The 22,251-nt window shown below is 38.5% G+C and overlaps 1 protein-coding gene and 1 pseudogene across 1 annotated transcript; both read right to left on the bottom strand.

The window, feature by feature from the left end:
- Nucleotides 1-3,234: 3,234 nt before the first annotated feature.
- On the bottom strand, nucleotides 3,235-3,638 carry LOC125244480 (annotated as a pseudogene).
- Nucleotides 3,639-6,345: 2,707 nt separating this feature from the next.
- Nucleotides 6,346-12,261, bottom strand: LOC125245260 (tripartite motif-containing protein 16-like). Its single transcript, XM_048155797.1, has 6 exons — nucleotides 11,628-12,261; nucleotides 9,227-9,322; nucleotides 8,908-9,141; nucleotides 7,983-8,142; nucleotides 7,782-7,829; nucleotides 6,346-7,132 (listed from the first exon to the last, which is right to left on the bottom strand). The coding sequence occupies exons 1-6, from the start codon at nucleotides 12,195-12,197 to the stop codon at nucleotides 6,606-6,608; spliced, it is 1,635 nt and encodes a 544-aa protein (XP_048011754.1). The 5' UTR covers nucleotides 12,198-12,261; the 3' UTR covers nucleotides 6,346-6,605.
- Nucleotides 12,262-22,251: the final 9,990 nt, after the last annotated feature.

Genomic DNA, 22,251 nt, shown 5'->3' with positions numbered 1-22,251 from the left:
ACTCATTAATGTCTGTTTTATTTAATTCATGTAAAGTTACGTCTTTATTGGGGCAGGACATGACGAATTACACTACATGACTCAATGAGTTCGTCTCAATTGTTTAGAAACAGGCTGCATAAATTAACTATATCAGGAATTTATGTCTCAGATCTCATTTGTGCATATCTGTTATGTTAAATAAAGTTGATTAATTAAAGCAAACCAAGTAGAACATATACTTTACCTGTGCACTGAGTTGTTGTTGACTGATCTCCTCAGACGCCCGGGCTGCAATGGCGGAAATCTCAAAACGGCCACAAGATGGCGCCGTAAAATCGGCGAATCCGATATTACAAAACTGATACCCGATTATGGAAAAATGCTTAAATATCGGGAAAAATATCGGTAAACAGATATATCGGTCGATCACTAGTCTTGTGTTAGAACAGTACCTCACATGTAGAAATGTATTCTCTCTTTTTTTTAAATAAACTGATTTCGAGTTCCTGATAACGTTATTCATTATTTTCGCTCCATAAGTACCAAAAGAAATGAAACGTATTGTCACGGGAGCTGTCCAAACAAAAGGTGCCATGAAAAAAAAAATATTGTACTGTTGGCAAATTCTAAATATTTCTAATGTTGGCAAATTCATGGACACATGTTATTTGTTAGTGACTTTAATGCTTTTAATCCTTTCTGTAAATTTAACTCTGGTGACTTTAATAATAATAATCAATATAAATAAAAAATAAAATTGTTTTAGTAAATGTTGAAATAAACATTAATAAATATAAATGCTATATAAGTGCAGTTCATTGTAGTTCATGTTAACTAATGAACCATATTGTAAAGTGTTACCATAAATTCTATATAAGGTTGGATTCGAACCCTGAACCTCTTACATGCTAAACAAAATTTCTACCACCAGCCCACTTGGGAACACAAATTTATTAGGTGGATTTATGTATTAATACAATCTATTTATTATGTGAAAAGTCATAAGATTTCTTATCATTGTGATATCAATGAATCAATATGTTCTAAAGAAAATTATGTAACATGAGGAGATGTGAAAAACTATTTCTCACACTTGGAAAAATGTGCTTAATTTGAATTAATGGGTTGCTGCCCTTAAAAGGACATTTGACGGCTTCATCTACGGAGTTCTACCTGCAGAGCTTCTTTGAGGTTACTCAGCAAAAGCTTATTTCCCTCTGGGCTCAGGTGGACTCTGTCTCTGATCAGATGAGACAAGTTGATGTTAGAGTGACGAATGCAGTGCATCTGTCTCTTTGCCATGAAGCCTGCCATCACACTGTTGAGTCACCGCCGGCTCCATTCGACGCCGTATGCGGTCCTAGCAGTCTGCCCTCGCCAGTTCAGTCGGGGCAGAATGAACGAAAAGAGAAGCCTGGTTCTGGCTATCATCCTGAAGATTTCAGTCAGGTCAGTCTTCATTTCCCGAAGGAAATCCAGGCAGTTGCGGCTCTCCCGACACAAGCTGTTTCCACCAAGGTGAATGATCAGGATTTCTGGAGCTGTAGCTTTGGCCCTGGCCCAGTGAAGACCAAGGCATAGCATGGGACTGCATATAATACAGCCAGTATAGATTGTCACAAATTGTACAGATTGAACACAAAATCATTTAAATCAAATGTTATAAGATCGAAATCAAATACATCACAACAGTGTCTTATTCTCACTTTTACCTTACTTTCTTTTATAACTTACTGCAGCTGTTGCTCTCACTGTCTGTGTCTTCCCTGGAGTTGCCACACTAATCCTCACTGCATACTGTATGCTACTGCCTTTACTTTCTAGTGTTCTTCCTGCTGATGTACTTTCTTGGTAGCTCAGTGGTATAACACCTTAACATTACCATACACGCTACAATCTCACTGCAACACGACCATATGCGCCAACCCGTTGGCTAAGGCTGTCAGCAAGCCCCCACTGTCGCCGTTAATGCAGGCTCAGTGGCCCCAGGTTCTGCTGCTGCTGTGGTGATTAGTTGCGTGTATCTATTAGACTGAAATAATTCCAGAAGTTTTTTTTCCCCTGCACTTAAGAGGTCCTCATTGAAGTCGCACAGACGATGACATGTTTGTCCACTATGTCCAAGTAATCCAAAAGACTCTTCAAAACCGTAGTGTGGTGGCCTATACACAGCAGCGATTGTTGCTTCGATGACGACAAACTCCAGATAGATTACATTTTGTATAAATTGCTTAGGCTGAGCTGAAATATGCTCTTTACAATATATTGCGACTCCACCTCCACCTTTATTTGCAATTTCTTGATATGTTAAGTAGGAGACATGTCTGTTACGCATAAATAAGTTGTATCCTTCCAATTTGAGATGGGGTGTAATGGATGATCTGGTTAGGTGAGATTCTGTAATGCAAAGAATATCTGATAGGAGCAGTTCATGATGGCATCTAATATCTTCAATGTCATATTACGCAACAAGGCTGTGACAGCAGGATCAGCATAAAACTTCTTTTCACTGAAGTCTGTAATGTGTATCCCACAAAGCGAAGTTGTTCTGCTTAAGGGCAATGTCATTCCTGAATCGAAAATCTTCAGTGACACTACAGCATTCTGCATTGGTCATGCCTTGAACTTTGTGAGCTGTGTGGGCGTAAACTAACTGGATAGGAAACTGTCGATGAACTGCTCATTTCCTTAGATTTGTTTTGGCTCTCTCAATATAAACTAAGTCGTCTTCTTTACCTTGCACCCTTCTGCGGTGTTTCTTACCCGCGTTTGGATTGTCAGGCTGAAGCCCTAACATTTGTACAGTGTCGATTCCATCTTTTGTTTTAGCGACAATATTTACAATGTTCCCAAAACATCCATTAACAACCCCATCTTCAACGACCAGATTCCTAGTCACCATTACACGAATTCCCAGTGCAATTTACGTCCTTTGCAAAGCCGTCCTTTTTTCGAGGACAAGATTCTTTTGTTTCTTCATCCCTTCTGTTCTTGGGTCTTTGATGTCAGTGTGAAGAGCATGGATTGTTTCAGTACTGTGTCCATGAACTTCCTTGTTCGTGGCAAATATGTGCAGTGTATTACACGGTCTTTGTGGTTCTTCACAGCCTGAAGTAACAAAGCTCTGTCTTCTTTGCTCGTAGTCAGTTCAAAAGCTGGGCAAAAACAAGGTCTTCTTTCTTACGCATGACCTGACACCATCAGTCTTCCTCTCTCCATCTGAAGACACTGTGGTGTTTTCAATCTTTCAGCTCAGATTAGCAGCAGGTGTCTAAGCATCGTCCTCTCACTGTTTCCAGACTTGGACACACTGACGGACATGCAGTGGCACTGCTTGACGCTCTGGATCTTGCGGCAGCAGTCGAGCTCCACGGTGAGGCTGGTGAAGCGGTGCGGCCGGCAGAAGGCACACGACTGGAACGACTCCTGCTCCTTCTTGACGTGTCGAGGGATGAAGAAGAAGTTGCTTTGGCCATAGCAGAAGCGGTTGATGACCGTCCGGCTCCTGCAGTCCTCCTGACTGACCGTCTGCCGCAGTGGCTGCATCTGCACCAGTCGCTCTTCAGGTACTTGTGCCCCATCACCACCAACACTTCCTGCACTTCCTGTTTGTAAACGCACTGGTCCGGAATACATTTTGGTGAGTCTTGACTCATTTTGTTGAATTCTTTTGATTGTATATGCTGTTCATTAAAATATTTGAAACTTTAAGTCCTGTCTGGTCCTCAATGACAGCGTCCTGAAATCCTCCAGGAGGCTTTTAAAACAAATGTCACTGACCTTCTGAGGAGCGCTAGCTCTCGTACTCACAGCCTCCAAAGCTGTTAGCAGCCTCTCCTCAAACTCTGCTGCTGTGTGCTCTCTTTCTCCCGTGAGTCCGGCCTGTTCCTGAAGCTGGACTGGCTCAAGCTTGTGCTCGGGCTTTCACTCGGCTAGTTCACCTCACACTGCTGGCTGTGTGTATGTTGTCTGTGCTGCCTGACTGTGTCCAGCAATGGCATCTTCTCTTTCTTCTGGGGTCAGGGCTTCCCCTACCATATTATTAGCAGTTATTCTATCTTCTAGGAAGGAGTTGACGAAGCCCATCACCCCACTGTAGCGCCATGGCCAGACACTCCTCTTCTCTCTGCCTCCTTCCTCCTCTTTTCTGTAGGTGTCTATACGTGATATCCATCTTTTTCTGCACTCATCTCCTAGTGAAAAGACAATAGAAAACACATATTCAGTATAAACACCTCATTATCCACCTTTCAGAATAGCTTGTTTGCATTCTGTCTGAAATGGCTTAGCTGTATGTGCCACTGTATATATATTGAAGCTTAATGACATTTATCATTATTTTCTCCAGCTAAGCAATATGTTGACAATATCATAGGGGAGACCAGGTATAGTACTTTTGTTTTGGCTTGTAGCAAAAAATAGACACTATATATACACTTATCTTATAGAGAAGCCCAGTGTATATACAAAGGAACAACTGTGGACATACAAAATTACAAATCCTTAATGCATATAATTATATGATCCCCTCGAATATTGAACATTTTAAATCCATCTTTTTGGCGGTTAGTGCAGTTTACAGCACAACATCTCTGTGTCATCTCAGATTCTGCTAGATGTGTCGTAATGACCCGTTTATTCTCACAATTAATTTTTCAGAAAGTTGGAGCATGAAAAATCGTACATACCCACAGCAGAGAATGGGGACAAAATACTATATCTGTAGAACCATTAATATCCAGAGGAGGGAAACCTTTGAACACCAATGATTCCAACCAAATATTTTATGGAATTCACATATATAAACTCTTTGAATTAAATGGGTTTTTTTTAACACTGTTACACAAATAAAGGCTAAAGATAGAGCTCTAGTTTCCACCCAGTCCTCAAGTTCCCCTCTCGCATCATCAAATCAAGGTTAAACCACTGGAGTCACATGGATTACTTTAATGATGTCTTACCTTTGAAATTGGTAGTTGTGTAGCTGTCAAAGGATGGACAGAAAGATCTCAGATTTCAATAAAAACATCTGCATTTGTGTTCTGAAGATGAACAAAAGTCTTTAAGTTTGGAGTGACATGAAGGGTGAATGATTGCCAACAATGGAGAAGCTTTAAGAAGTCCCTACAGTTTTTGACCAAAATAAGAGCTTGATGGTTTAACGTTTATACATGAAGAAATTCAGAAATAAATATTTTCTAGAATGATTAATTATTCCAAATAGAACTATTCAAGTATTCTGTTGAAACTTCCAGCATTTTCTTTTTTCATAGCAAAATATGTGATAGAAAAACAAAATATTGTACTTATGTCATGTATTTTCTGAGGGAACATGGTGGCGTTTGCTCACAAAACCTTTGCATTCCCTCGCAAAACTTTTATATTCTTTGTGAGTGAAAGCAAAATTTTGTGGGGAATGCAAAACATTGCCAAATAATTTTTCTTCCCATCTTCATTTTTTTTCCTTCACGTCCCTTTAGGGCTTCCTAATTCCTAATATGTATATATATATACTTGCATCCTCAAACAACACAGAGGATCATTTGAATGACACCAAGTTTTGTCTCTCACTTATTGATAAAGGGAGTACTACATTCATAATAATATAAACTGTTGCATGAACGATACAATTCAGTATTTACTCCTGAAAATAAATGCAGTGAAAATGCCAATGAATTCTTGAAATGTTTTGGTACTGTACATTTAATGCAGTAATGAAAGCTGTAGTCCACCCCTGAGTTTCTTCAGCCCATTGATGATGACAAAGACGGGGTCAATGTGGGCATCTTGACCGTGAGTGAGGACACCAGACGCGATAGTGTCTTCCCACATGATGTCATGGACGTGGCTGTGATACTGGATGAGATTGTGGATCACCAAGATATTCCAAATGCTTTGGTCACACAGTTTGAACTCCTTTATGATTTGTACATTGATTATCTCAAAGAGCTTTGATACACCTTTGAGCTGAGGCTGGTGGGGAGAGCTGCACTGCAAAGATTCAAGGACTAAAAAAGCAGTTAGGAAACACTGGAGTCAATAACCTCTTTTTTTTTTTGTGGTGATTACTTTCATTGAGATTGAGCGCTCAAACATTGAGTTAAAATGTCAATGCCAATTCAGAGATGATTAACAATCTTCACAGTCTCATTTTGAAAGGAAAGTTCTGAACAAAGAACATTTCTATTGTGTTTGTTGTGGGGTAATCTTTTTAAATTTAATTTTTTTACAGGAAATTAATCCAACTTTAATTGATGATATATGTTGTTATTGCTTTATTTAGAAACTGGGACAGGCAAAATGTTTAAGATGAAAACAAATATATTTCTGTTTTAACTTTACAGTACACATGTATTATTACAACTTATTTTAACACCATTCTAATATTTGTTTAAAATTTTGCACATTGAAATCTTTAGACATTTGTGCCTCATGTTTTTATTTTGAATTGAAAATGGGTTTCCTGAAAGAAAAGGGAAAATGAGAAATAGTTCACTGACAGAAGTTCATCTGTAGTATTAATGTAATGAAGAGAAAATAAGAGACTCTATAACATCTCACTGTTACTGATTCATCATGAGCTCAAAGCATTATGGGTAGAATCTCTCTACAGTTCTGATTCATCAACGCAGTGTCACTGACGATCCAATATAACCAACCCAAAACCCAGGATAGAGCGGTTGAGTGAATGTGGTCTGGACTGTGTGGATGAGGCTCATTGTGTCTCCAGAGATGCTGTAGAAGGACAGAGTTCCTGCACTGTGATCCACATACACTCCTATTCTCCTGTTGATGGACTTTACAGGGAGTTCAGTCTCTATGTTATTGTGATTGAATGAGTAACTGGAGGAAGAGCAGATCAAACTCCAGGACTGATCATTATATCCAAACCGACACTCATTACCCCAACCCTTCCTGCTGATGCTCTTATATGACACTGATATAAACACTTTAATCCCACTCCACTCAATCTCCCAGTAACAGCGTCCACACACACTCTCTCTACACAACACCTGCCACCACAAATCAAATCTGTCTGGATGATCAGGATACGCCTGTTCTGTGTCAGTGACAGTAATCACTCTGTTCCTCTCAGACAGACGGAGGCGTTTATTCACTGTGTTCAGATCCAGATTGAGCCGATGGGAATCTGATGAAGATAAAACACATCAGAATCAGGAATTATCAATCTGCCTGATATCCTGTGCAAATCATTATTATTCATTATCTAGGTCCTTTACCAACCCAAGAAAATGGTTCTTTAAAAGCATAGTGATATTGGAACACCGTGATGGAAATGAAACACCGTCTGTTCTGGGTCTGTTCTTTATATGTGGATTACTCCATTAGCTGGATTTCATTGGTGACTTTTAGAAAGTATAATGCATTAAAATACATGACAAACAACCAATTTCAGAATCTGCAAATATTATAATGCATTTTAACTTTGGTTATAATTATATTTTTTCATAAATAATATATAATAAACATTATAAATACCTTTTATAATGCTATATACATAAGGGCTTTAAGTGTTACCAAAATTTCTTTTGCAAGTAATTACAAGTTTCATCTTGTAAGTATTTGGCATTTATGTGCTTAAACTCCTCCAAGAGCTCCTCAACACCTTTTGCAGATATTGCTTCCAGCGACCGCTGATGTTCTCTGAACGACCCGTTAAAAAACACTCATTTACATTAAAACTCATAAAACTCTTCTGTCATGTTTTCTTTCTCCTTCTACAGGAAGAACATGAACACACTCAGTGAGTTTCTCTGCTTGTTTTCTCAGTGACTTACATTGTAGGAAGTCGTTCCTGGTTCTGGGAACAACATTGGTGAAAGTGACTGTGGAAATCAACAGACATGAAGAGTGTGATTATCGTGTCAAGAGAAAATTATCCCTGCATCCGTTCCTAAGACATTTCTAATATAATCTTCTACATGATATGAGATGATGGAAGATCATTTCTGAGAGCAGATGAATTTCCAGGACTTTACCTCTGTCAGAGATCTTCTTCAGCTCCTCTTTGCAGAAATCCTCCAGTTTGTCTCTCAGCTGTCGGACAGATTCTCTCACAACATCAAAAGAGGAGAGAGAACTGAAGAGATCGTCATTTACGTCTGTAGATTCAGGAGGAGCTGAGAGAGACTGGAAACTCTACAGAAAACAGAAACCAAAGCTCATCACCTCCACACTTCAGCCAATAACCTGCACTACTGTCAGATTTGAGCAGCTCTTGTTGATCTTTAGTAACTCTCCTCAATCCAGGACTTTCACAGCATCAACTTCATTCTTCTCATGTTCATTATATCATGTTAGAGCTGTAAAATCTAGCATTTGACACTTACACTATATGTGACTTTCTAGGAAAACACTTGATGATCAAACATCTGACATTTACATAAATGTATCAGATCAAGTGCATCAATGCACAATGTGCATCACATGACAGGGTTGAGTAGATTTGATCAGGAAAAGCAGTTCAAAGGCAATGAGTAGATTGATGATTATTTATAACTTTTGAGCAGTTAGTGGCTCTGAAATTCACAAGGTCTCTTAGGACACGATCCCAAGGTCAGGTTTTGTGGTTTAAATACGCTGAAGCAGAGGTAAAATACAGCCTCGCTTCCTGTTTGAGGACTAAATATTTAAAATATGAATTAAGTTTTGAACTGTTGTCATCTGGAATCTCAATATATCTTTCAGGAAAATGTTTCCTAAGAGATTTCCAGAGCTCAACTGCATTAGTAAGTGCATCTCTCTCAAAAGAAGATGATCAGATGAGAGTCTGACTGATGATTATATAATAACCGAACACACAGATCAACACTTCAGTCAACGGCTCATTCTGCTCTCATGAAATGTTTCTCTGTGAGTCTCTTGCTCAAGTCCACTATGATCCTGTTCTTCTAGATCTGTTACCTGCAGGAAATGGATGTGATCCTGTGTGTGTGAAAGCTGCTCCAGCTCAGCGTCTCTCCTCCTCAGATCATTGATCTCCTGCTCCAGTCGCTCCAGTCGTCCTTCAGCTCGACTCACTGCAGTCTTTTCCTGATCTCTGATCCGCTGTGTGGCCTCAGAGCGGCTTCTCTCAATGGAGCGGATGAGCTCAGTGAAGATCCTCTCACTGTCCTCCACTGCTGTCTGTGCAGAGCGCTGTTAGGACACACATCACAATCACACAGTGGCTTCAATGAGTCTGACTGAGACTTCTCAAACTTCTCTTCTTCTCCAGACTCACCTTATGAGACTCCACAGCCTCTCTGAGCTGCTGAAGATCTTTCTCTCTCTGCTGGATCCTCTGCTGGAACCACCTCTGCGTCTCCTTCAGCTGGTGCTAAAGGACAAACCAATGACAGGAGAAACATTCGTGAAAGACCCACTGCTGGCAGATCAACCAGGTACGACATTTCTCCATAAATTGAATTTCTCCTTAAATTAAATTTAATTGAATGTGGAGGATATTAACTGTGACAAGATGATTCACAGGACAGTTTAAACTGTGACAGGATGTGTGTAACTAAGTGATAGAGATGTCCGTTAAAGGCGTACATAGTGCCTTTCACAAATATTGGCACCCTTAGTGAGCAATGGTGGCTGTGAAAATAAATCTGCATTGTTTATCCTTTTGATCTTTCATCAAAAAGTCACAATATTCTAACCTTTCATTGAAGTAAAACAATTGAAAATGGGGGAAAAGCTCATGAAATAAATGTTTTTCTCCAAAACATGTTGGCCACAACTATTGGCACCCAATTATTGGAATGTCCATTTCTCAAGATAACAGCTCTGAGTCTTCCCCTATAATGCCTGATGAGTTTGGAGAACACCCGAGAAGAGATCAGATCAGATCAGATCATTCCTTCATACAGAATCTCTCCAGATCCTTCAGATTCCAGCTCCATGTTGGTGGTGCTTCTCTTCAGTTCACTCCACTCATTTTCTTTAGGGTTCAGGTCAGGGAACTGGGACGATCATGGCAGAAGCTTCATTTTGTGCTCAGTGACACATTTTTGTGTTGGTTTTGATGTTTGTTTTGGATCATTGTCCTGATGGAAAATCCAACCACGGCCCATTATTGGATTTCTAGCAGAAGCGGTCAGGTTTTGATTTTTTATCTGTTTTTATTTGATAGAATCGAATCCATGATAACATGTATCTGAACAAGATGTCCAGGACTTCCAGCAGAAAAATAGACCCACAACATTAAAGATCCAGCTGTATATCTAACTGTGGGCATGGGGTACTTTTTAACCCCTGTGTGCACCAAACCTGTCTGGTGGGTTTGCTGCCAAAAAGCTCTTTTTTTTAGTTTAATCTGACCATAGAAGCTGGTCCCGTTTGAAGTTCCAGTCGTGTCTGACGACTGAATATGCTGGAGATTATTTCTGTATGAGCGAGGAGGTTTTTCTTTAAACCCTACCAAACAACTTGAAAGGGTTAAAATACAATCTTTTGTGTTCCTCAGAAAAGAAAGTCACTCTAGTTTGGAATAACATGAGTAAATGATGAATGTGAACTTCTAGTTTAAAGGGGTCATATTGAGAAGACTAATCATTCAGTCCTGTCAATCATCATTACAAGCATATATAATCAGCAGTCACTGTGTCGTCCCAGTGACAGTTCTTCCAGTGCATTCCTCCACCTCCCAATCGCTGGTTATGGTAAAGCCTGTTACATTCCTGACACAGAAGCTAAGCAGTAGATCAATCACAATAGACTGGGGCCGGCTGATCAATCAGAGCAGACTGCGATTTTTGGAAGGCAGGTTTTAAAGGAACTGAAACTAAAACTGTGTTCAGACAGAGAGTGTAAACAGACATTAAATGATTTAAATGTATTCTAGTAGACGTCATAAATGAAATAATGAACCTATAAATGATCATAACGTGACATTTTTAAAGGGTTAGTTCACCCAAAAATGAAAGTTCAGTCATTTATTACTTACCCTCATGTCATTTCACACCCATAAGACCTTCGTTTATCTTTGGAACACAAATTAAGATATTTTAGTTGAAATCCAATGGCTCAGTGAGGCCTGCAAAGCCAGCAATGACATTTCCTCTCTCAAGATCCATAAAGGTACTAAAAACATATTTAAATCGGTTCATGTGAGCACAGTGGTTCAATATTAATATTACAAAGCGACGAGAATATTTTTGGTGTGCCAAAAAAACCCAAAATAACAAATTATTTAGTGATGGCCGATTTCAAAACACTGCTTCATGAAGCTTCAGAGCGTCTTTTGTGTCGAATCAGCGGTTCAGAGCGCCAAAGTCACACGATTTCAGCAGTTTGACACAATCCGAATCATGATTCGACACACTGATTCATTTATGATCCGAAGCTTCCTGAAGCAGTGTTTTGAAATCGGCCATCACTATATAAGTCGTTATTTTGTTTTTTTTGGCTCACCAAAAATATTCTCGTCGCTTTATAATATTAATATTGAACCACTGTACTCACATGAACCGATTTACATATGTTTTTAGTACCTTTATGGATCTTGAGAGAGGAAATGTCATTGCTGGCTATGGAGGCCTCACTGAGTCATCGGATTTCAACAAAAGTATCTTTATTTGTTGACAGAACAAAATGACAGAATTTTCATTTTTGGGTGAACTAACCCTTTAAGTTCATACCTGTTTCTCTGTCCTCTGTGCTGCAGCTGATACAGTGTCGTGGTTTTTATGTTCATCCATACACAGCACACATATACACTTCTGATCAGTGCGGCAGAAAACCTCAAGGATCTTGTCGTGTTTCGGGCAGATCATCTCCTGCAGTCGTCCAGTGGCATCAGTCAGATTGTGTCTCTTTCCTTTAAAGAAGGTCTCATGTTGTTCAAGGTGATTCTGACAGTAAGAGTTCAGACACACCAGACAGGACTTGACGGCTTTGTGTTTTCTTCCAGTACAGACGTCACACTGCACATCTCCAGCTCCAGCGTAACAATCAGCAGGAAGTTTAATCTTCTTCAGTTTCTCCACCATTTCAGCCAGAATGGTGTTTTTAGCTAAAGCAGGTCTTGGACTGAAGGTCTGTCTGCACTGAGGACAGTTGTAGACTCTCTTCTCATCCTCCTGATCCCAGCAGCCTGTAATACAGATCTTACAGTAACTGTGTCCACAGGGAATGGCCACTGGATCCTTCAGGAGATCCAGACACACTGAACACATGAACTCATCCTGAGAAATTCTGGCTTCTGCCATTTTACAGCATGAACACAGAGACACAAACACACAACAGCTCAACTACACTTTAGTTTCTGTTTCTCTGAACTCAGGTGTTTCCTGTTTCCTGTTCTGTGTTTGAGTGACGTGTGCAAAATAGGTTGTCTGTAAAGCAGCTTCCTCATTCCTGGTCCTAAAGAGCCTCATTCCTGCTAAGATTTTAGTTTTCATGGGTGTTTCCACACACATTGTGTTTAATCAGTCTCTGAAACAGTATAAGTTAGAGAGAAGCAAGACAGAATTGTTGTTCCTTAAAGTCTCCATGAAATCAAAGTTGTCAAATCTTTTTTTTTATTATTGAATATTGCAGTATGTATTATAAATGATTTATTCATGCACATCATTTTGTTAAAAACTTCCCCTCCCTCTTGCAGAGACATCTCTCTGATGATGTGTTTACTGGCGTGAGGGCGGGGCAACCTGTCACTCACATGAGATCCACCAATAGCAAACCACAACCATCCAATCAATTCCCCATGGACAAAATCAAGCCCCGTCCTCCATTTGTTCTTGTTTCAGAAGCTGTTTCACTCAGTTATATATCACAATTGGGAAGAAATTACTATCATAACTTATATTTCATGCTGACATTAATACCTCATGAATGTTTTCACTTTCAGTATCATTAAATATTTAGTCTTTTAAATGATAAATAGGGATTATTTTTGCTGTGAGTAATGTTTTAATACATTTAATCAAAGTTTATAGTCTCAGATTATTAGATTTACAGTAAATTTACAGTAAAATCAATATACTTGACACATTTTTAAGTGATGAACAAGGAAAGAAATATGGTTCTGTCTGGTTGTTTTTGACAACTTGCCATAATGCCATAAAGTAGAGCATACCTCGAGGTGGTGTCATTAAAAATAAACTATTGCAAATGTTTAAATGACACACAAGTTAAGATTTTTTTTAGTTTTCCTGTTCCCAGCAGCTAGTTTTCTTTTTTTAAGTACACTGTCAAGCTGTAATGGATGGACTGGTTGTACAGGTGATTTTGTGAGATCAACCACTATCACTGGTGTACACACAACACTCTAGACTTTGAATCTGGCAAGCTTTGGGGTAAAGAATAGTTTTATAAGAGGAATGTATTGAGGAACTAATAGCCATGTCTCTACCTGTGCTCTGAGTTGCAAAACCTCTGGGAGTGAGTGCAAGAACCATACGCTGGAGAATGTCAGTGGAGAATGTCTGAAATACAAGACCTAAGCTCTAGGAGGCAGTATTTGTAAGTCGGAACAACAACAACAAGTAATATTTAACAAATGCACAGTTTTATTGTACTATTCCCTCTTAGAATAGGAAAGTGCAATTTTGATTAAGTAAAAGGAAAATACAGTTTTAGTTCAATAATGGTAAATAAAGAAAATAAAATTTGGGCCCATAAAAGAAAACCAGAAAAATAAGAAAAATAGTATTTTTGTCAATAACTACCCGGGTAGTGAATATGATCAAAAGTTCTTATATGGTCCTCATGTAGGTTCACTCAAGGTTCACAAAAGTTCCAGGGCTCCATGGAGACTGAAGATCCTAGAGATCGCTGAAAGATAGCACTTAGAAAACGCCACTGTTCGTGATATTTCTTCTCCGTTGTTTCACTGGCTCGCCATCTTCAATTCAACAACCTTGTGGCGTCGAAGACCACAGGGAAAGGGGAAAAACCAAACAGAGTTCGTGATTATGAGGGAAAAAAGTGATGAACTGTTTCCTCGGAGTATATCATGAATCACGTAACCCTTTTTATAATACAATGTAAATTAGATGAATTTAACAGAAAAAAACATAATATTCTGTGAAATACACAAAAGAAATAACCTTTTTCACAGGAGGATTCAAAACAGCAATCTCACAACACTGTATAATGCTGGCTCTGCTCTCGAGACTGCTCACCTGCGCACCTGCAGGCCACAACCATAACTGGACCCATCACTTAAGTTAACCCTTTCCTTGGGTGGGTTACAAGTGTCACCTGAGTGCCACAACAGTCTCATATCTATGAACTGCTCCATTGTGAACGTACAGAGCTTTCTGAACCACTGTCAGCAGGTAATTAAACAGGAAGTGTTTGTCAGATCTCACAATGGGTATTGCGAGAGAACGCAAATAGCTTTGCAAGAGAACACAAAAGCTTTGTGTTTGCAGTAAATTATTTTATTCGTGATAATGCATGCCAAATTGTGTGAACATAATTTTTGGCCGGGCTCTCATACAAATAAATTAAAAACACATGCAAATAGAGAACCATTGTGTTATGTGTGTTATGACACTAGTTTACAGTAAATTGTGCATTTTGATTTGTTTCTGTTCTCCTATGACGTAACATTAACCAAGGCCTGGTGGAATATGGGGCACATGGTCACTGTCTAACTCTAATGTATTAACAGTAAAACTATCTAAACAGGTAAATTCTTACAATTAAAATTACAAAAGTTATTAAAGGTGTCCTAGAACTTTTTTTTTAAAAGGTGTAATATAAGTCTAAGATGTCCCCTGAATGTGTCTGTGAAGTTTCAGCTCAAAATACCCCATAGATTTTTTTTAATTCATTTTTTTAACTGCTTATTTTGGGGCATTATTAGAAATGAGCCGATTCAGGCTGCTGGCCCTTTAAATCTGGTGCTCCACGCCCCAAGAGCTTGCGCTTGCCTTAAAGGTGCTAAAGAGGATCTTTTCATCGACTGAGAAACCCAAAGACTGTTACTGAGTTTTTGAAATGAGCGCATGCGTAAGAACAACCCCCCTCCTTCGAAGGAACGCCTCCCAAAACTCGTAAACACTCGTATTGGAACACGAGTGTTTACCACCGGCATTCGCTGTGTCGTGTTTTATGGATTCATTATGTCGGACTCACCGCAGGTAACTCATAATCTGCAGTTGTTACTCCTGTCTCCTGACAAAAACATTGCATGCAGCGCCTGTGGAGTGTGGAAAGTTACTGGAGCGCGCAGCCGCGCTCGTCTCTCACAAGGAACGTCACGGCAGTAAACGATTGGCTGATGTTTTTAAGGCCCTACCTCGTGCACAGATGATGTATATTAATATTAATCCTTTCAGTGCACCTAATAAATAGTCTTTTATCAGTTAGTAAAGACAGTTTCAAGTAATATTGCAAAAATGTATAAAACAAAACATCCTCTTTAGCACCTTTAAACAACATAAAAAAAGTTCAAACAGCTAATATAACCCTCAAAATGGATCTTTACAAAGTGTTCGTCATGCAGCATGTCTAATTGCGTAAGTATAGTATTTATTTTGATGTTTACATTGATTCTGAATGAGTTTGAGGCTGTGCTCCGTGACTAACGGCTAATGCTACACTGTTGGAGAGATTTATAAAGAATGAAGTTGTGTTTATGAATTATACAGACTGCAAGTGTTTAAAAATGAAAATAGCAATGGCTCTTGTCTCCGTGAATACAGTAATAAACGATGGTAACTTTAACCACATTTAACAGTACATTAGCAACATGCTAACAAAACATTTAGAAAGACAATTTACAAATATCACTAAAAATATCATGATATCATGGATCATGTCAGTTATTATTGCTTCATCTGCCATTTTTTGCTATTGTCCTTGCTTGCTTACCTAGTCTGTTGATTCAGCTCTGCACAGATCCAGACATTTTGCCCTTGTCTAATGCCTTTCATAATGTTGGGAACATGGGCTGGCATATGCAAATATTGGGGGGCGTACACCCCGACTGTTACGTAACAGTCAGTGTTATGTTGAGATTCGCCTGTTCTTCTGAGGTCTTTTAAACAAATGAGATTTATATAAGAAGGAGGAAACAATGGAGTCTGAGACTCACTGTGTGTCATTTCCATGTACTGAACTCTTGTTATTTAACTATACCGAGGTAAATTCAATTTTTGAATCTAGGGCACCTTTAAGTGACAGACTTGTATGTCTTGAAGAGCACTTTTTATTGAAAAACAGCTGTTAAACATTGAAAACGAGCATAATTTCGAAATGCCCCCCCTGATTTTTAAAGAGCATTGTTTGGTGAAAAACAGTAATTATATAGTAATAAATCAATTTCAACTTCAAAGTGAATTGTAATATTATGAATTTATTGAACACAAGAAATAATTGTATTATGATTAAAACAAAAAATGTGCTGCAGTGATTTTCTTTGTTTGTAAACTGCTCTATTAGGTCACAAACTGCTGCAGCTCAGTTGGTATGTGGATACAGAGCAGGAAAGTGTGTGCTGTTCAATTCTTCAATTCAGATTTTAATTGTGAATGTGATTTTAGCAAGTATGTCAGGCTTGTTTGAGACTGGGAGAGAGAACATGGAGAGTGTTTTATCTGCTTTCCGTCAGCATGTGAAAATAGAGGAATTTCTCTGGGATGATGAGCTCAAAGTCCCCATTCATTACACCACTGCAGATCCTTGAGTTGAGTTGTTGGCCGCTTGCACTATTTATTTCTCCCTGAGTTCCAGGCCAACATGATTGGCAACCAATATGTCATTCTTAATAAACATGTGAAAACTGCACAATTGTTGTGGCTGGACTCTTGCTAATGTGGACAGTGACTATTTTTAACATTTCTCAGTTGTGCCCACAAACAGCCGTGAAGTTAACAAAATGTTCTTTAATCAGAGGTGACCAAGTGAAGACAGCTGAGATTTTGAACTCAGTCATCAGTGAGTTCAAGAGGATGTTGAGGGAGCTGCCACCCAGAAACCTGGACAGGCTTTCTATCCAGAAGATGAACTTATTTGTCCCATATGAACATCGTAATTCTGCTTCACAAGAATACATTATGATGGTCATTCAAGGTCTTAATATTGAAATCCTCTTTCACGGAGCCAGTTTGGCCAAGAGCTAGTTAACTATAGTACTGTAGTGGATCCTGTATACATGCAGTGTGTGTCTTTGCTCACTGCAGGTGACGTTCATGCTAAAGACCCCAGGTTAATAAAGGCCTTTTGAAGCGAAGTGATGTATTTTTGTAAAAAAATATCCATACTTAATGCGATGTGTGAGGATATTTATTAATAAATCTCTGATCGTGTTCATCAGAAAGAAGAAATTCATATAAACCTATAAAGGCTTGATAGGGTCATTTTCATTTGAAAGTGAACTAAACCTTTAAGCAGGAGAAGCTTGGTTGTAGTCTGAATTTTGTGTAGATTTATACAAATTCAGCACACATGTGCATGTCTAAGGTGCATGTGCACCCGGTGAGAGGGTGCATAGTTAATTATGGCCTTTTTCACCCCAGGCACCTGAAAGCCATGTGTTCAAACGTACATTACTCAAATGTCGGACCTCAACCTGAAGTTCGGTTCCACAGTGAATATGTGCTTTAGAGAAACAACAGCACAATCAATTGTCATTCCTTGCACTTTATGGATGGTGCATGCAAAAGCAAGCTTCGTGGGAAATTGCCTTCGAACTGTCCCTTTTTTTTAAGCGGCTCCTCTGATCTCTCAATATAGACAATGTTGTCATCTCCATCAGGTGCTTTGTTGCGATGTTTCTGTCCTGCAGTCACATTATCCAAGTGAAGACCAATTAAATTAACAATTGTAACACCATCTCGGGTCTGAGCTATTATTGCCAAAAATACCATTAACCAGTCCATTTTCTACATCAATATTTCTTGTAAGCATCACTCGTGCTCCTATATCAATCTGTAGTTTGTCAATAAGGTCATGCTTGTCTCCTTTCAATGGTGCTGCTTGCCTTTTCATTTCACCTGTTCGTGGATCTTTTTTGTAATCCTGTGCATCAATGTTAATAATATTTGAAAAGTGAAAGGATATGGCTTCAGTGTTGTGATTGTCTACCTTTTTATTGATTGCATATATGTGTAATGCATCAGAGGGACACTCTTCAGGAGAGGACCTTATAACAGCTTCTAGCATGCATTTGTCTGCATCAATCAGGCTCTCATGCTTCTTTTTTACTCTCAGTCTGTTGAGCAGCTCAGCATATGCAAGATCATCTTTCTGTCTCATGATCTGTTTAAGAGTTATCATTTTAAATGAGATTTCCAGAAATCCAGCACATGGTCCTCATACACACAGAATGGTTTTGCCTCCAGTTCACATAGGCAAATAAGTCTTTTGACACCATAGATATTTCATCAATAATTAAAATGTGTGCATTAGAAAAGTCTGCCCTGATTTCATCTAAGCTGTTTCCCAGGGGTTGGTATGGAGGCTTCAAGCTTCTTGGGAGTTTCAGAAGACAGTGCAATGTTTTACCTGAGATGTTAAAGGCAGCAGTACTTGTGAATGCTGTTAGAAGAACAGTTGGCTTAGAAATGTCAGTATGCTCTCGAATGCATGGAAGCCTGTGCAAAATCTTGGTTGCTTCTGCATAAATAGATTTAATAACATGTGATTTACCAACTCCTGCTCCTCCATTCAAGAAATATGAAAACTGTTGTGGGTTTTCACCAGAGACACACCTTTTGCACCAGTGTCGAACTGCATAAAATATGGAAGCTTGTGTTTGATTCAAGCTTTGATACATTTTGCGAATCTGTGCAGGATTCAGTTGGGCAGTTTCCATTACCGGTATAGCTATGTTACTGACAGAGGCAGATGCTGTGTATTCAGGAATATCTTTTTGCTCGTTCACTTCATTATGATCAGTGGGTTCACGTTCCAATATGCTTTCCAGTCTGATAAGTTCATTTGCCGGTGCCAGTGTAGTCCATGCATCTTCAAGTGGACCATTTTGTTCAAAATCCTCAATTGCCTTTTCTATAGTCTCATTATGTTTTTCGTATTTCTCATGGTTTTCGTTGACAATCTTGCACACACGCTGCACTTCATCAGTTCCTGGTAGTTTTGCTGAAGCAAACGAATAAAATGATTCATATGTCTGGAATCTGGCCGACTTCAGCTGCTCATCTGAGCGATATGGCAAGTAAAGTTTCAGAAGCGTTCCGTAAAATTTTTCTGGATGTTTTTGCTCTGAGAAACAGGCAAATCTAATAACAGCAGGTTTTCCCTTTGTTCTTTTCTGTCCCATATCATTTTGGAGTCGCAATACATTTTTACCATTTTTCTGTCTTCCATAGACAATGCGGTATTCATTTGCAAATTCAGCCATTCACATGTTCCCAAATTCTGTCTGTCTGTCAATCCAGTCATCCACACATTCTCTATGTCATCATCCATTGCCTGCAAGCACTTCATAGGTAAACTCATCTTTACAGCATTGTCATCAGTTGGTATGAATATGACAGCACGTGATGATGATTTCAATTTCAGGCTGTATGTGCGAGCGACTGTCTCTTGAGCACTGACTTCTCTGTTCTTTGAATATGCGTTCATGACCGGCTTCATGCTCTCGCGGTCAGACAGGTTATCATTGCTTGTGTCTTTTATCACTCTCTTCAGGTAATCACTCATCTCATGTTCAGATTTTGAGTACGAGAGAATGTACATGATACAGCTGTATGGGTTCAGAATTAAATGAATGTCCGTGTTTGCATTACAAGCTCTTAGTAACAATGGATTATAGCCATTTACCCAGCAGTCCTGTGGTCGTCTCTGCATATTAAGCTTGACATAGACACAGTGTTAATATAATTTTCATACTGTTCATAAGTCATATTTACGTTATGAAGTATCTGTGTAATATTATCAAAACTCTGAGTTGAGTCATTCAGTAGATCCCACTCTTTCTGTAGCTGTTCTTTTGCAACACTGGCATAATTTATTTCCACGGATTCATTCCCTTCATCAGACTGATCTACAGGAGGAGGCCTGTTAATGGGTGGTTTAGGAAATCCAAACCTGCAGTGCTTCTTGTTCTTTCTACAGGATTTGGAGTGGTTACGACTGTGCATCTGTACTTCACTTACAATTTTATGTAGCTCCGGGTCTTTGTTTGGGTCTGGTAATTTGCATGAGATGTATTTATCAATGAAATCACACACATCCTGGTCTTGATCTTTTTCAGCTGGATATAAATACTAGAGTTCGCCATATGAGTCTCTGCAAACAAATTGGGAAAGGAAGATGTAGCTTGTCTTGCACAACGATTATCTACAGAGAACAGTCTTGTGTTTAAGTATCGGCTCGGGGAAACATCAAATCAAATGTTTTCCTGTTCACATCAAATGTGTTCCTGCCATCGGAAAACTGCACTGGAAATGCCATAGACTCAAGTTTAGGAATTTTAAAAATGCTCACAGGTGTGTTCCTCTGCTGGGGCAATGCAAACTATTCCATCATCATAAGACAACAGCTGCTGGCCAAGATCTGGGGGCTGAAGACATGTATCCAAGACAAGACCAAGGGGCTGTTCTTCAGTAGTCTCAGGATCACCACTGCAATCGTTTTGGTTATATTCACTGCTCTGTTGTTCAGTGTTTTCACTTGGGCCCCTGCTGTCAATGTCCATTTGTTCATCATGTTCACTATGATCATTTGTAGACTGTTCATGATCATTAAGCATTTCATCTGCTGAGAGTTCAGTGTTAATAACAATATCTTTATATTCTGAGTGGATTTCTCTCAATTTTCCTAAAGCAGACAAGACCTTATGCATATTCATAGTTTGGAATGTATAACGACCTTGAAAGCGCAGACGTCTTTTCAGTTTCACTGTAAGCTGCTGTGATTCACTGCTTGGTCTGGGTAGACTATTTACTGTTGTTTCTACTTCGTGTGTGGAAATCTTTGATTTCAGTGAGTTTTAATGCTCAAAATAAACTAACCAGCTATAGGTAACTGTGAAGTTATATAAAATTGATCGCTGTTTTGTTTCGTTTCAGGGGGAAAAAACACCCAGATGTATTTGCACAGTACACTGTACACACAGATATGTTTTCACCGAAAGGCTCTGTAGATCCTGGAGGCTGTCAGGCTGTTAATTAACAGTAATTTGAACAAATTTCTGAATGGCTGTATAGTGTTACCAATAAAGATTTTTTTTTTTCATAAATCCAGCACACTCTTTTTTTCTTTTCTTTTTTACTGTTTATGTAATGCTTTACAATGTCAAATACCTAGATGGACAAGGTGTCCTGTCTACTGTATAAAATACCCCAAAACAAACAAAAGACAAATTAGTTTTGTTCATAGTTCACACGAGGTCTGCGTGATCACACACACACACACACACACATATATATATATATATATATATATATATATATAGGCTATATTATAATCTTTCTACAAATTTAATCTTGATCTTAATGAAGTGCACACATATACCTGGACTGCAAACAAATTAACAATATTATAGTACTTACATGCTGAGCTTCAGCATATATGAATAGCACTGATGAAAAAAAGGGTAACACTTTACATTAATGTTCCCTTTGTAAAGAGTTTATAAAGGTGTTTGTTAATGAGTAATAAGTCATTTACAAATGCATTATAAATCATTAATAATGCAGTTATAACTGCATGAATAAAAAGGGCGACTTTAATGCAATACCTGCCAAATAGTGAGGTGTTTTTAACTTACATGTTATAAATGCTTAATAAATGTATTTATTAACACTTATTTAACTCAAAACCAGATTCCTGGTTTATTTTATGATGCAGCAAAAATTGACTATCATAATTAGACTGAAGGTTGTTGTATTTGTGCTTTTCTTATTAATATCTCATGACTGCCACTTGTCTTACTATGTTACTTACCAGAGGTTTTTGTCTTACCCATGATACTCTCCAAAAAGGTCATGATACCTATCCACAGCAGAGTATAAAAACAAAATTATTGTTTTTTAAAGACAAAAGTCCAACTCCAAAACAAAAGATAATGACCATAACTTGATTAGATATTAATAATGAAAAATTTAATTACAGTAATAGTTACCTGTGACCCCTAATGTAAGGTGGACACTTGTGAACCATTTATTCATGAGTTATGAACATTAATAACCTATGAAAGTGAACCTTAATGTAAAGTGAAAACCTGTTAACCATTTATTAATGAGTTATAAACATTAATAACCTATGAAAGTGAACCTTAATGTGAAGTGAAAACCTGTTAACCATTTATTAATGAGTTATAAACATTAACAACCTATGAAAGGG

The sequence above is a fragment of the Megalobrama amblycephala genome, linkage group LG14, assembly GCF_018812025.1.
Source record: "Megalobrama amblycephala isolate DHTTF-2021 linkage group LG14, ASM1881202v1, whole genome shotgun sequence".
In the NCBI taxonomy this organism is placed as follows: Eukaryota; Metazoa; Chordata; class Actinopteri; order Cypriniformes; family Xenocyprididae; genus Megalobrama; species Megalobrama amblycephala.
Note: the sequence above shows the minus strand (reverse complement) of the source record. Positions and strands in the feature narration are given on the sequence as shown.